The following is a 15961-nucleotide window of genomic DNA, read 5'->3' as shown; positions in this document are numbered from 1 at the left end:
AATCTAATTAATATATATTTTTTTGCAGCTCTTTAGTTTTACATTGGCTGTTTTTACACTTTGTTTTTAATTACTAATAAATGATTGAATTAATAAGGTTAGGCTTATAACTATAGAAATGAGTTAAATAATAACTAGAAATTTTGATAGTCATTTATTTTATCAAATAATTATAATAAAATAATTAATATAAATGGGAAAATACCCAATGATTTCATATAAACAAATATAATCAAAATAGATATAAATTTAAAAGTGAATGAATGAATAAATAGGTAAATAAATGGATACATTCATTAATAAATAAATAAATGCAAAAAAAAAACCTGTTATCCTGTTTATCATGGTAGTAATGTTTTAAAAATGCAATTTTTTTGTATACAGTACTGTACTCTATTTACATTATACTTCATTTAATAATTAATAATTATATTTGTATTCATAAATTGTATTATTTCAACATAAAACTTCGGGAAAATCCAAGCCAAATATATTAGTTATATGGCAAATGCAATTAATAATGATAAACGGGGGGCGCCAGATTCGAACCGCAGTAAAAGGGGGATTAAGATAGATAGATTGATAGATAGATATATCGAAGGATAGATAGATAGACAGACAGACAGACAGACAGACAGACAGACAGATAGATAGATAGACAGACAAACAGACAGACAGACAGATGAGACTCTTCTTTTAGAACCAAACACAACAAATGATGCCGATCCGCTCAGCCTGAACTGTGGATTCTCTACACCGCATGTCTCTGACTCCTGTACTCATAGCACTGCATCCACACAAGTCCCTTTTCTTTTTTTTTTTTGTTTTGATTTGGAATCGTATTTCTTGTAACATTTTTCACACAAGAGGTTCAACCTCATCGTGACCCTCTCCTCAATAGGAGATAACAGTAGCCTCGGAGCTCAGTCTCAGTTCAGCATTAACGAGCACTTTCCCAGCAGAAGCGCTGCGCTTTCAGAGAGGGAAATAGACTTCCTGCGCTCAGCTGGAGCTGAACCCTGACCGCTGGGCCATTCAGCAGTCAGCAGGTTGACATCTTCTATTGAAAGCCTGGCTCTGTGCTCGCTGGGCAAACTCAAAGAGCTGCTCGCAAGCACGCTTTAGTGTTGGCTAAACTGCTCAGCGTCTTCCTAACCGGCGAATTATTCTCCTTTGTGGTCTGGTCGCCACCCATCTCCTCCCCCAAAGCAGCCCATCCCCAACACCTCCTTTATGAAGAAGCTAGTCTTCTTTTGAATCTTCGCTTTTCGCTTTCTCTCCATCCCCTCCCACCACCATCTCACATGCCTGTATTTTCCCCCTTTACCACCACTGAGAAGCGTGAGGTCAAACTATCATTTCAGGAATCTATAGGGCATAGATAAATATATCTATATCCCTACGACTCTATGATAGTCTTGTAAAACCGCTCTGTCACCTTTCTCGGCATCTAGAAAAAGAAATTGTGTCTAAAAGGAAAAGGGGGCCTCCGGTTTCTTTGCCTAAACTGGCATGGCTTTGCAACAAGGGTGGCCAGAAAAAAAAACGGGGGTGGTGAGCGAAAACAGCCCCCAAATTACCTCTGGCTAATTATGCAATGGGGCAGCCTGGGGACAGGAGAGCCTGGTGGGCGGCTGAGATGATCAGCTGCCAACGAGGTCGGAACCACAAGCCTGAACGTTCCAGTGAAGCCCAGTTCATAAGGTTTATTTACTTTATTCTGTGAATAGGGATGCATTAAGGATCAGTAATAGAGCCTGGAAAAAAGTGACAGCGTATTGAGTTGAAAGAGGGTTTTTTTCTGTTTTTTTCCTGTCACATCTACCTTACAACACAGTGAAATTCTTTGTTGGTATATCCCAGGGATGTTACAGCACCCCAGGAGGGCCTTGCCCAAGGGCCCAAGAGTGGCAGCTTGGCAATACCAGGGCTTGAACCCCTGACTTTCCGATCAGTAACCCAAAGCTACCACTTTCCCTGGATTCACACAATAGTCAATCGCATTCACATACAGGAATGAGTAATAAAAAAATGACACAATTTGAAAATAACTCTGGAAATCTCTAAAATATATTATTTTTATATTGGATACGTGGATACCAATAGCTCATCAATTTTGAATTTACGGGCAAGTTAACAACACTTTTTGGGGGGAAGATGTTTGCCAAAAGAGGAAATCTCAAAGACATGGCCACCGCATATCTACCACCACTATGCGCTTTAAGGTTAATCAATTTGAATGAAAAAAAATCTGATTTGAAAAATGGTTTACAGTCATCAAAACGTGGGCGCTTTTTAATTTTCTCTTTCATTTTTAACGCTTTGCTAAAGGCACCAGGGCTCATTATGCATGCATTCACACCTTTTTTGCTTGCACTCTTTATAGAAACCCAACAGAAAGAGCGAAAGAAAGGCAGTTAGATAGTGAACCCCCTTCCCTCCCCACTCCTCCTGTCCCTTTCCCCTCCTGTCCCTCTGCAGTTTTTGTAAAGAGGGGACCTTGTCCGAATCCGACTCGTTCCTATATGTTGGTTTTCGGCGTTGAGTTCGTCCTTGTCTGAAGGTAGTCTGTGAAACGGCCAGAACGTGAGGACACTGACGAGTGACTCGGTGATTGCGGTGCCACCTTTCTCCCATAAAACATCACTTCTTAACGGCAAAATGTGTTCGCCCATAAATACACAAAATATGCATAATATGTTCATTTAAAACATGCTATTGAGTCACTTGAGTTTATTTGAGTATATTTATATATATATATATATATATATATATATATATATATATATATATATATATATATTTATATATATATATGTTTTATAATATTTCACGGAGGATTTTTATCTAAAAAATCGAGCTCTGGTCTAGAACTAAAGAACGACACGTCGAACACGTGTCTCCGACTCTTTTGCTCCCCACTATCCCAAAATGATTATAATTTGTTTTGGGTTGTGTTTTTTTATATTGCTCTGCTACATTACTGAATTATAACTTCTAATGTTTCCATTAGCCATTTAAAGCGCATCCTAAGTGAGCATAACGCGATTATAGTCTTTTAAGCGAATGCGCAAAATGTTGTTAACTAGCATTCATGCTAATGACAAAACAGCATTAAAAATATGCTATCGTTTCACTTGAGATGATTTGAAATGTGTTTTCCGAGTGACAAAACTTGATCAAAAGTATCCCAGTGTCATTGTGAATGTAAAAAAAGAGTTCATGATGATCCTCAGGAAATTCGGATGACTTCCTGTTTGAACGTGTGACTTGCAGAATATTCCAGCTGATCATATTGATATGAAAATAGTCAAAATCTGTTACCTGAAATATTACGTTATATTCCAAAAGAGCTGCAAGAGGCATAAATGCTGTTTTTTAATAGTACTGCAGATTTTGTAGCTTTTAAGTCTTTTATGTTATAATATTTTTTAGAAATATGAACATAAGTCATTGTAAATCATCATTAATAAAGATCTCGGATTTATTTTGAAAACGACGATCAGCGGGACACAAACGCCACCCAATTCGCGTAATTGCGACGAGTGTGGGTTCAGCGGGGTGCAATGCAGCAAACCATGCAAAAATGTGCGAGAGCGAACTGAATCTCGACAACGAGGCAACAGGACGGCGTCGGTTCTAGAAACATGTGTGAGTGGTCAAGTCTGATGAAGAGAAAAAGCAAACGAGAGGAAAGTGGAAGACTGGGGGAAAGGGGAGACCCCCCAAGGTTTCCATTAACCCCTGCAAGAAAAGAGCAGATGATTAAGGAACACACACACACACACACACACACACACACACACACACTCAAAAACACACACACAAACACACAAAAACGACAGTGTTGATGTGCTTGCTGGAGCACAAGATGAATGAAACTCCAAGGCAACTGAGCTGGTGCGTGTTCTGAGCCCAGGGCTCGTTTCCTCTTTTGTGTCTTCACTCTGTTCTTCTCTCTCTCCTTTCTTGTTCCTTCATCTTTTTCCCCTCTTTTTGCTATCAAAAGAAGCGGAGTTTATAAATACTAACACTTTTTTTTTTTTTTATCAAAGAAACTTTTCCAGCTTCGTGGGTCGTTTTTGATAAAGTTAGACCAAGATGATTAACCAACTATAGAGAATATGAATTTATTTAATTAAATTTTTGTGATGTTCTGACAATATGGTGTAAAATGTATGAATTTTAAACGCTTATATACTGTATATATATTTTTTTAAATGGAATATCTTTTTAAAAATGTTATAACAGGACACATAAAACTTTCCCAAAATTTTCCCAAAATTCCCATAAAATGTCCATCATTTCAGAATCCAATGTCCATCAAACATATTTTGATGTACTATAATACTTAATACTTTTGAAAAGGTTTTTAGTTAATCCAAATTTACTCCTAAGGTTTTTAGAAAAACAAAAACAAACATCTTGTTTTATTTTATATTTGTAGAAAGAAAAAAAAGGAAAAAAAAAACCCCCCAAAAACTGTTGAACAGATTTGAGCATTGATGATGATTTTTTTTCCAGAAAAATCTAGCTCTGGTCTAGAACTAAAGAAGGACACGTCGGACACCGGACATGTCTTGGTCCTACTCTTTTGCTCCCCAGTATTTCGAAATGATTATAATTCGTTTTTTTTAGGTAGCTCTGCTACATTACTGAATTATACCTTCTAATGTTTCCATTAGCCATTTATAGCGCATTGGATTCATAAGTGAGCATCAAGGAACGCGATTATAGACATTAAAATCATTTACTTTCTTGCTCCCGACATGCGACTTGAAAGTCATGCGAAAACAAGCCAAGCCAAGCGGTAGTTTTTGTTCTCTTTTTTTTTTTTTCACGTCGTAGCTCATTTCTCAAACGTCCTCACGTCCACATTTTGCGGTTTTCCTGGCACGCTCGTTACAGATCTTGTTTCTCGTGGAACCAGGAGGCGTCTTGGAAGCGGGAGAGTGGAGCGAGACAAAGAATGAGAGAGGGAAGTGAAAACATTTGTCATTGAGATTTTGAGATTTCGGACATCCTTCCCAAAATAACACCGTCTCGAAACTTCTTATTAATAAACGCCGGGCCAAAGTCCCTGTGCGGAAATCGTGTCCCGTGATGGTACTTCGGGAGGACCTGTGGAGCGAGCACTACTGTGCGTCTTTCCGCATCAACCGAGCAGTTCCAATGTCACTCATGTTGCTATTCCTGCACAATTCCGTTAATTATATGCTGGGCAAAGAAAATGCCAGACTGCAGAAATGTTTAGTGGTGATGGACAGATAGACGCTGGAAATCCCCCGTGCTTAACGCTCACCTGTCTTCAAACGCGCTTCAGCCGGGGTGGAATGCGAGCCAAGCAAAACAGGATGCTCTCTCTTGGGTTTTTTTCCGCTTTAGAAGAAAGGGGATTTGCGCCGTCGCTTTGAAAAACGGCACATTGAAGATCACTCAAGACTCTTTCTGTGAGCTATATGGCATTTTTTTAACGTTTTCTTTGATCACCTTGCTCTACCGGGGACTTTACCGCTCTATTGGAATGTGAATGAAGTGTGTTAACACCCTGCACAAACACTCGGAGCAAACAGGCTTATCAGAGCAGATTACTCGAGCAGAGACAAACACTAGAGCTCGAGCTCGATGGCCGCTAAGGACCGAGATTAGTGCAAACTGCTGTTATCTGCTAGGTTATTTATGCAGGATGAATAATTGCTCCAGGATTGCAGGCTCAACTGAGTTCTGAGGGACACTCGAGTGCTGAAAGTCAAGTGCGCAAAGATTCGGTCCTAAATATTGGAAAGCTCAGGGGTGTCAAAGGCCAGAAGACAGGAGGCAGGGCTATAGGTGGCAGAGTTGAAGATGCTGAGATTTTCATCGGGAGTGACGAGGATTGACTTGATCAAAAATGTGTTTATTAGAGGGACCGTGCAAGTAAGACGTTTGGGAGACAAGGTGAGAGAGACATGATCGAGATGGTTTGGTCATCTGAGGATGGAGCCACCAGGAAAGAAGAAGGCCAAGGAGGAGGTTTATGGATGCGGTGAAGGAAGACATGCAGGTTTGAAAGAGGTGCAATCAAGACGGATGGCATACTGCCAAAAGAAGAAGTCGTCTTCTTGCCTAAGCTGAAATGGTGTCGCTGAGTCATTATTTTAAGTTATCTGGGTAAAGTTGCTCCTCGCGACTAGTAATCAAATTCAACAATTTTCAACAATTTCCCTACGGAATCAACAAAGTATTTCGATACTGTGATTCCGATTCTGATTCAGCTGCCACGGCTCAGACGCCGAGTCTCGATGTAGCGCTCGGGAGCTCACGCGAAAGGCGTCGAAGAGCAGAGAACAAAACCTGAAACAAACCCGCCGCAGATGGAAAGTCATTCAAGTCGAGCAGCCTGTGATTTACACACACCATTATGTGCTTCTCACAGAGACCGCTGCGGTTCAGAGCGAGTTTGTACTTGCAGGCGAACTGCATGTGTTTTTCGGAGCGAGCGAGCGAGTTCGCGTGTAGAGAAACTGCTGAAAAATTGCACCTGGCAGAGTGCACCACAGCACCAATGAAGCCGCGGTTCTTTCGACAGATAGCGTCTGTCAATATACACATATTTGAATAGTGCCTGTCCTTCTTCATTAGTTTCTGGTTGGTAAATCCTTTGTGTTTTCCCAGAGGAGATAAACTGTTTAACCTGAAGCCAGCCAGTGGGCCGTATGCCACAGAAACTGTTAGTCAAAACATACAGATTAAATGAAATTTACAGCTGCTTGCTTCTACCCAAAGAAGGTGTTTTCCTTTAGCATGCAATGCGCCGGTTAATTCTAACTTAGCCCGAGGTGGATAAAGTCATAAAATATTCTACTCATTTGAAAGTTACTGTTACTTTAATGAAATTTTACTTAAGTACAAGTAAAGTAAAGGGTACATTTACAATGTACTTAGAGTTAAAATTGTTTTTTTTAACAGCGGTGGTGGGGGGTGGGGGGAATTCTAGGACAAGGGAATATAAATCTCAAACTAGTCGTTTTTAATTGAAGGAACACTTTTACAAATTAAAGTGCAATAACAACAACAAAAAGCCCCTACTACAGTCCATGATGAGTCTAATGTGAGTTCTGCACTTTTGCAGAAAAAAAAAGAATCCTTTTGTAATTGTCATTTAGGATAATGCGAGAGAAATCGCAAATGCAGATTCAGAATTAAAATAGCGAACGCGGATTCGTATTCCATCTGCCTCGTCCGTCTCCATCTTTCTTTTCGGTGAGTTTAGTGCGTTTGTTCTCCGCCCATCAACCAATCATTGCAGTAGTAGGTAGTACACGATTTTTTCCCCCTTTAATAATTTTTATTATATAAATTTTTTTACTCAGTAACAGATATGATTTTAAATGTAGTTCAATAGTCCAATAGTTCAATAGTTTTAACTAAACATATTGAACTAAGATTTTAGTTACACATTTAAAAATATACTTTAAAAATTTTAAGTACACAAAAACGTGAGTAAATGTAATTCGTTACTTTCGACTTCAGGATTTAGCTAATACCTAATACCTATGAGTAGTGCTGGATTTATATCCCAGCTAAGTGCAAAGAGTAATTCTGTCAGAAGAGCCCCTAAGTATCAGCCGCAGGACAACACCAGGCCAGCCTCTCTGATTTTTCCATGTTCCTCCATTATTCATCCCTCTGAGCAGACTCGCTCCTAAAGAGGCTCTCGGAGTGTGGCTGATACAGATAGGGTGACGTGCTCGCAAAGTGAACTCTGGAGACAGAAACACGACTCAGCCACTGTTGCACCCGAGATGGCCAGAGATCAGACGCACATCTGAGAAAAGGTAACCTATTACGTCTCGTTAGCGTACGCCAGGGGAAGGGTTACATGCCAAGGATGGGTGAAAGAGAGAAAGCAGGAGACAGAGAGCCAAGGAGAGAAGAGAGGACACATACACACAAACACACACAATGTGCCCTCTAGAGCAGTATGGCTGTGGCATTGCAGGTGAAGAGAAGATCTCTGGTTCGCCTCACTCAGGAAATGAAGTGTCAAGAGATTTAAAGTGGATGAATTCCTGACACCTTTATCAGTCCTGTAAAAGTTTTCTACATAGTCGATATACTTCTCACTAGTTACACTTTTTAACAGTTATAACAATTTTATTTGTGTAATGCTTCACGGAAAAAATGTAGGTACTTATTCAAGCTGGATGTAAGAGTTACAATGAAAAATCCCTTGAGATGACACGAGGAAAAAAGGAATTCCAGAAGTGGATCAGTAAAAGCAAACAGTCCTTCACATGTTTACGTTATATTCATAACGATCTGATTGTAAATGACATATTAATCTCAACAGTCTGCCCGAGGACTGCAGTGTGCACGCACAGTTCTGCATTCAAGAGCCTATCACTGAACAGTACAACTCAACAATGATGGACAAATTTAATGACAACAAATTCGGTGCCACCCAGATGAGGATGGATTCCATTTTGAGTCTGGTTCCTCTCAAAGTTTCTTCAGGGAGTTTTTCCTCGCCACAGTCGCCCCAGGCTTGTTTTTTAGGGGTAAACTTATAAGGACGAACTTATAGGCACCAAATTTATAACCTCTTAAACTCTGTAAAGCTGCTTTGGGACAATTAAATTATTTTTAATTTGTATAGCAATTTTAAAATTGTCTCAAAGCAGCTTTACATTGAGAAAGCGGTAATAAAAGAATGTTCAGTTCATCCCATAAAATTGGTAAAGAAAAACTCCCTGATATGGCATGAGGAAGAAACCTTGAGAGGCACCAGACTTTTTAGAATTTTGAAGAAAATAATGAATGTAATCTGTTTTGGAATAAGGCTGTAAAATAACAAAATGTGGAAAAAGTTAAGGTACTTTGAATACTTTCCAGATGCAATGTAATACAGAATAGAAATCGAATAAGCACAGATGATACCAGCAGTCAAAAGTATTCACTGACACAATGCTAAGTCCTGTTTATTGACTGTTTGTGACTTGTGCTGTGCTGAAAAGCTTGACTTTATCCCATTAAATTATCAGCTGGGTTTAGGTTGACTGTGCGATCGTCAACCCTGGTGACGCGGTACAGCCAAGTTTTTAAGAAGAACAGCAAATGAGGCTGACGTGGTGGCATTTTTTTGTGATTTTACTCGACTTTATGAACTGCATGAGAACATTTTGCCTATACAATTCCGCAAATTGCTGTTATATACCAAGTGGGATCAATAGACGCCACAGGCAGGATCCTTAATGTTGGCCACTTCAGCACCAAGCTTTGACGGAAGTGGAACACATAATTCCATGGCTTTCATTGTAATAAAGGTTCACTTGTAATGGAGCCTCTCATTTTTAAGGGTTTCATCGCTATATTTTTCTATCTTAACAAATTAGAAATTCAATTCTTCCACTATCAGATAAATCATTCATTAAGAAGCTATCGAGTGAGTAAGAACGTCGAAAAAGGGATGCCATAACGTGTCAATCGAATGCTTAGATCTCTGTGGCCCCACTAGGTAGGGGTTAGGGCACTGTAATCAATAGCCCATATACTGGAGTGGGGCCAGAGTCTGTGTGGGAACTGCCGAGAGCCGTATCTGGGTTTGAGAGTATCTGTCACACACCATGTCGGTTTGCTCACACAGAGCAGTGTTGACTGTTTGAGTGCAATTCGAGAGTATGTAAGTGCTCCAGGGTTCTGGACTTTGTCTGCTTTGGTATTCCAGTTGATAGACACGCTCTTGCAGGGCCGAATTTATGTTTATTTGATGAGTTGGCTGAGTTATACAATAACTTGTGTGTGTACAGCAACCAGACCTGTAGGTCTTTCTAAATTTCACAACTGTCATACAAACACAGATATTGGCAATGCTTATTTGTTCCAGCCCTAATTTAGAGTAGCAAGGTATAATATCAGTGTTTCTTGTCTCATGAAAGCTGTGTATGAACTGTTCCAGGCATATTAAAAAAACCTGTCATGGTTTTATGAAAGCCAAACTGTCTTATCAGCACATCAGGACATGAAATGGAAAAACAGGAGCAGAAATGCAGCACATAATGGCTCTTGTCATTTTGCCTCCCATTCTCTTTTCCTGACTTTATCTTTATTGATTTCGAGAGCAGGGCCTCAGTAGTGTGTTTTATTGCTGCATTGGAAGTAACAAGAACGAGGCAGGCAGAGATATCTGCGTTCTTTCTTTCTGGCATCTCTTTCAACTTGGACGGGTCTTCCGCTGCGCAGTTGAGGCAGTTGACCTTGCTACTGAAAAGAGCAAGCTGTGTTATGAGAACAAGCACATACAGTCCGTGTGAAGCTGGCCAAAGCTAAGTTTTGTCCTAACTTTTTAGAAGAAAAATTCAGACAGGTTTGTTATTTGAAGATGTTGAGGAACCTAGAAGTGACCGACAGGTTCAAAAGATCTTGTCCATTGTTCTGCCCTGATATGTTAACACGTGAAAATTAAGTAATGCACAAAAAATAAATATTACTTTAATTGAAAAGGATTAAATGCCTATCAAAGTCTTAAATCAGGGTGGGAGGGTTGGAGGGGGTTCCTCCCAACAACGCAAGGTCAGGACGTGGTCATATTACTTTTTTTTTTTTTTTTTATCAGAAGAATCCCTTTCTGAGCACAGCTATCCCCTTTCTAATCTTGTGGTAAATAATTGATCAGTCCAATATCTTAACCATTTCTTTTGGCAACCTGTGCTGAGGCCATTCCCCCAGAGGCACTCGATCTGCTTGCGTACTCCACTCAAGGGCTCTCCAATTCCTCTCTCTTTCTCTTCCCCCAAAGTGAGTGAGAAGTGCCCCACTCAGGCCTCTGAGTTCCCCTTCCCCCTTTTCTGCTCTGACCCGATTCTCCCAGATCACCCGAGCACAATGCTCTGTTTCAAAGTAAAGAAGGGGGGAAAGAAGAGGGCGCCAGTGTCAGAGAGTTGCCTGTTTGCTGACAGAATGTCTAAAAAGAACTACCTAATAAATCAAAACAGGCGAGAATAGGCATTGTTCGTCCAAGAGCTCTGCCACTTGTCCTCCTCAACCTTTTCTCTCTATTCCCTCCATCTCCAATCGCTCAGAGAAGCAGAAAAGGCATAAGAGGATGGGTGGAGGCTTGTCAGGGTCCTACTCATTCACCTTTTTTTTTCCTTGTGTGGATTTCTAACCTTTAATCTGCCATCAATACTCTTCACTATGTCTTTAGCTATCAGACCAGAATTGTACTTTTAGCACTCCAAGATGTTGATGATAATGGCTCAGGTAATATTTGGTTAAATTGAAGGTTATTTGAAAGAGACAACATATAACTTTTTGTGGATTTCTATCCCCGGGGCTGAGTACACACATAAGCGTGAATGAGTTTGTGGGGGGTTCAGTTGGGCAGTGAAACTGCCAACTTCGGGATTCATTACAAAACCCACACACAAACACACAAAAGTTTCCGTTTTTGATAATTAGGAATTAATAGTTGACTCACTCTCTAACCACAAGTTTACGAGCTTACACTAGTCATACATAAAGTTTATATTTCCTGCACGCTCTGTGAGGGTTGTGTAAACTAATAAAACCTTGTTGCTCTTATGAGTTGTGACGGAAGTTTTCAACCCGTAGTCTTAACCCATTATAAGATATGTTGGTGCATGGGGTTTCACTTACAGTACATTTACAGCATTTGGCAGACCTCCTTATCCAAAACAACTTACGTTTATCTCATTCATTCAACTGAGCAACTATGGGGTTAAGGGCCCTGCTCAAGGGCCCAGGAGTGGCAACTTGGTGTGTCTGGGATTTCAATGACCTTTGGATCCAAAGTCCAACGCTTTAACCATTAAGCATCCATGTCCATTGCCTTAATTATTAAGTTACTACCTCACTTTATGTTGATGAATAAGTAAGTGTTAGGCTCATCTATTTACCCAGACTATTAATGCTGATTAGCCTATCTTCTCTTCCATCCTTCTCTTGTGAGGCAGCAGAAATCACCCCGACATTATCATAATTGGATCAGTGGCTGACTATTTTAAAGAGGCTCGATACACCAGTCTGCCAACAGCTTCCTATTAAATGCCTCGCATCATTAGTTCACCTCCCTCTGCCCTTGGCTGCTTTCCATTTCTGGATTGACACCTTGTGATTTGTATTGCTTTTGTTTTTTCATCCCTTTTTCACTGAGGATCTCTAGTACTGCTAATCTATTTAACTAAACTTCTTATCCCAAAGGGTAGCATTCAAAACTCCAGACTTTTCTATATCCTTTATGGTTAGTCAGAATTGTTCTTAAAACATTTGCCCAAATAGCCAGCTTTTTACAATTCGAATGCTGCAAGACATAAACAGTATTACCATTTACTGAAGTGGAGAAGGCAAATACCACTTGTGTATTGTTTGTGGTTCCTCTAGTAATGGTGTGTAATGTTGCTTTTACAGGGTGTAAACACTCAAACCAAGATTACTCTCGATACTGATAGGCCTTTTTGACAATGAGGCTGTAACTTAGCTGGCACTGAGAACGCTGAGACAATAAACCCAAATAAGTCTTACTAGTGTGTGCTCCTGTACTCTAAGGGGGGGCTCATTCTGGTTGTGTTAATGCCTGTTTGGACTGCGTATCCCAAACACACTCAAAAAGAACTTGATACTTTTTGCTTACCAAACCTACTTAGACAAAACTACTAACTGATTGTTCTTGGTGGGTAATATTGACCTCAATACATCGTATTCACAATGCATCTTCTATATCAGTTACTCATTGTTCAAAAATATTCTGCCTAACAGCTTTTCCAATGGGGAACCCCCCTCCTTGTTGCATGATTATATGTATTAAACTGAAACTTTGTTTTCCTGTAAAGTATGCATATTTAATTTTATTCATCAGCATTACCGAGTCTCTCAATGCAGAGATACACAGTGCGTGAAACGGCATATCCACCTCCACCCATAACTATCTGTCAGAGCTCACGCTTATCTCTGCACTATGATCCACTCTTCCCTACTTGACCTAAATTGGCAACCTGACTCTGCTTGGCATTCGGTCTGTGTTGCCATTTCACTCAAAAAAACTTGTTCTCAAATGCGCCTTGATTATACGTACTCATGTAACATATCCTGTTCTCCCGCTTCACCACTCCAAGCAACGGATTTTGTTGCTTAAACAAACCAGATCGGCTTTCATCTGTAATGTAAATGATTATGAAATGTTGCTCGAAGAACTTGGCAAACTATTGAAAAGAGTTTTATGGTCTTAAGTGGCTAATAGTGCAAAAAAAATCGAGCTAGATTTAAACCCCCCTGACCACACGAGACCACAAGCTGGAGTATGCAGATGGACCTCGTTAAGTGCTGACTTTCTTCAAAAATCCTTTAGTCACAATTAATACATTTCTTTTTAATTGGCATTGCAACATTTGCAGAACATTTTTATCGATGACCTATCTTCACCAGACACTTTTGGCAGTAGTTCCAAGAAATGCAAAACAATGATCTTATTAGATTTCATTAGTGGACCTTTGATCAAACAATGCTAATTGCTTTCAAAGCAGAACTTTGATTATGCATGGTGACTATCAATGAGGCAATACAATTTCTCTTATTGACTGCGTTTTTCTTAACCGTTTTTCTCTTTTGCCATCAGAGACCTGATGCCCAAGACCCTGGAGGGTCAGATCACCATGGAGAAGACGCCCAGCTACTTTGTGACTCGTGAAGCTCCAGCTCGAATCTACTCAATGTCACGTTCCACCAAACTCATCGTGGTGGTGAGGGATCCAGTCACCCGGGCCATCTCAGACTACACACAGACACTGTCCAAAAAGCCAGACATTCCCTCATTTGAGAGCCTGACTTTTAAAAACAGGACTACAGGCCTAATCGACACCTCATGGAGCGCCATCCAGATTGGCATCTACGCCAAGCACCTGGACAACTGGCTCCAGTATTTCCCCATGCGTCAGATCCTGTTTGTAAGCGGCGAGCGGTTGATCAGTGACCCAGCCGGAGAGCTCGGCCGTGTGCAGGATTTTCTGGGCCTAAAGAGGATCATCACAGACAAACACTTCTATTTCAACCAGACCAAGGGCTTTCCATGCCTGAAGAAGGCTGAAGGAAGCAGCAAGCCTCACTGCCTGGGCAAAACCAAAGGCCGAACACACCCCAACATTGACCCTGAGGTGGTGCAGAGGTTACGGGACTTCTACCGGCCCTTTAATATGAAGTTCTACCAGATGACTGGACACAACTTTGGTTGGGATTGAAAGTGAACAAAAAAAAAAAAATTTGTGTTTGCGATGGCAAATGTGACAATTGTTATCTATATATATATGTGTAAATGTACAGAAATCTATTTTATAATAATTTATTTTTTAATTTTGAAGCAATTAATTCACTAAGCTGCCTAACCATATTTGTTCAGTGCATCTGGCTCACATTTCCACCCCTGCCTCCCAACATTCCTACCATCCCCTTCCCCCAAATAATGGTTGGATCAATAGGCCTAATTACTACTCACAGTGTCCTTGATTCATGCATAGAGTTTCCCTCAGAATTTCTTTTTTTTTCCAGGCAATGCACACTAGAATGGGCATTTTATCAATGGGGCAATTGTGTGTTGGACTACACAGAGGCAACATGTCATTATGCTAATTACATAACACATGAACCTGATTAGATATCTGAGGTCTCGTTGCATCTTGGTATAATGAGGGGAATGCGATTGGGTCTGTGCCAAAGGTGCTGTCATCATGCAGACGGTGTGATGTTATATAAAGTGCAGTCAGAAGATATTATGGTTCCTCAATGATGAAGTGGATCGGACCAATTAAGCATCTGAATCTCATCAGGGATGATCTCAATCAATTTCCTGTTGCCAAATTCGGTCGTGAGTCCGAAACCAGGTTATAGCGCCTCGATTTGTTTGTTTAAGTCGTTTGTGTTGCCTTGTTTAGACCTCGTTTTTCTCTTTCTACTTGAATTCTTTTTATGCAAGAGGGAGAAAGTGTCTAGCCTCGCCATCTGTTATATATCATATAACCTCCGAGATGAGAGAAAGACCTCAGCACAGCCCTGATTTATCTGCTTCTCCTTAGTTTAATGAAAAGTCGTTCGGGGAAAACTTCCCTATGTTGTGTCTAATTCTGAAATGCAAAACATTATGCAAAAGGCATGTAGTGTAGCAGGAGTTTGCTTAAGTTTCAAGGTCCAAACCATGTAAGATTAAGATTTCGAAGTGGAAGTGAACAAATGAGCAAATGATATGCAGCGGAAATGTAGTTTTTGATAAAAACATTTTTGGACAAATTGAAACAGGGTTGAGTTGTGAATGTAGCGAAGCCTCAAATCACTAAAACATTGTGAAAATCCAGTACTGAGGAAAACACTTATATATATATATATATATATATATATATATATATATATATATATATATATATATATATATATATATATCAAAGGATGGATGTGGAACGCCAATGAGATCAGGAACGGCTCATTAATTTTAGCTTTTGATGATTTTGTGCCTCTAACTAGTTCTGTATCATGCTAAAGCCCACATCCTTCTATTCAGGAGGGGGATTATAATATGAATCAGCTGTGAGGACGTAACCACGATCGTCTACCACATGCTGATTTCGGAAACGTCCAGGAAATAGACTGCGCAAATTTTAAAAGACCACCTTCCATTTTCTTCTATTTTGCAAATACACAAACCAAACTCGCAAACTCTGTCCATCACCATGAAGGGAACACAGAAGTTAATTTCTTTCAGCATTCAGACTGAATAGTGGGTCATTTGTACAGCGGTTGAGAATGGAAGTTTCTGCTACCTCAACAATTCTTTATTTGCAGAAACATCTCTTCCACAAAGACCTCAAACAGTACTAAGAATGATTTGCAAGATCTCCTCTCGAGTTGACAGATTTACTTGAGTAGCCCTCAGTTTTTTTTTTTTTATTTGCTCGGGAGAATTGTGAAAACCTCTGCTCAA

General features: G+C 40.1%; 1 protein-coding gene across 1 annotated transcript in view; it reads left to right on the top strand.

The window, feature by feature from the left end:
- Nucleotides 1–15354, top strand: part of LOC124389214 (heparan sulfate glucosamine 3-O-sulfotransferase 3B1-like) — a 21973-nt gene extending 6619 nt beyond the window's left edge. Inside the window, exon 2 of the mRNA XM_046854544.1 lies at nucleotides 13613–15354. Coding sequence (XP_046710500.1) covers nucleotides 13613–14231 — 619 coding nt within the window. The 3' untranslated portion in view covers nucleotides 14232–15354. The remainder of the gene's footprint in view (nucleotides 1–13612) is intronic.
- The last annotated feature ends 607 nt before the right edge of the window (nucleotides 15355–15961 follow it).

This window comes from Silurus meridionalis, chromosome 7, assembly GCF_014805685.1.
Source record: "Silurus meridionalis isolate SWU-2019-XX chromosome 7, ASM1480568v1, whole genome shotgun sequence".
NCBI classification, from domain to species: Eukaryota; Metazoa; Chordata; class Actinopteri; order Siluriformes; family Siluridae; genus Silurus; species Silurus meridionalis.
This window is presented reverse-complemented; position numbering and strand designations above follow the sequence as displayed.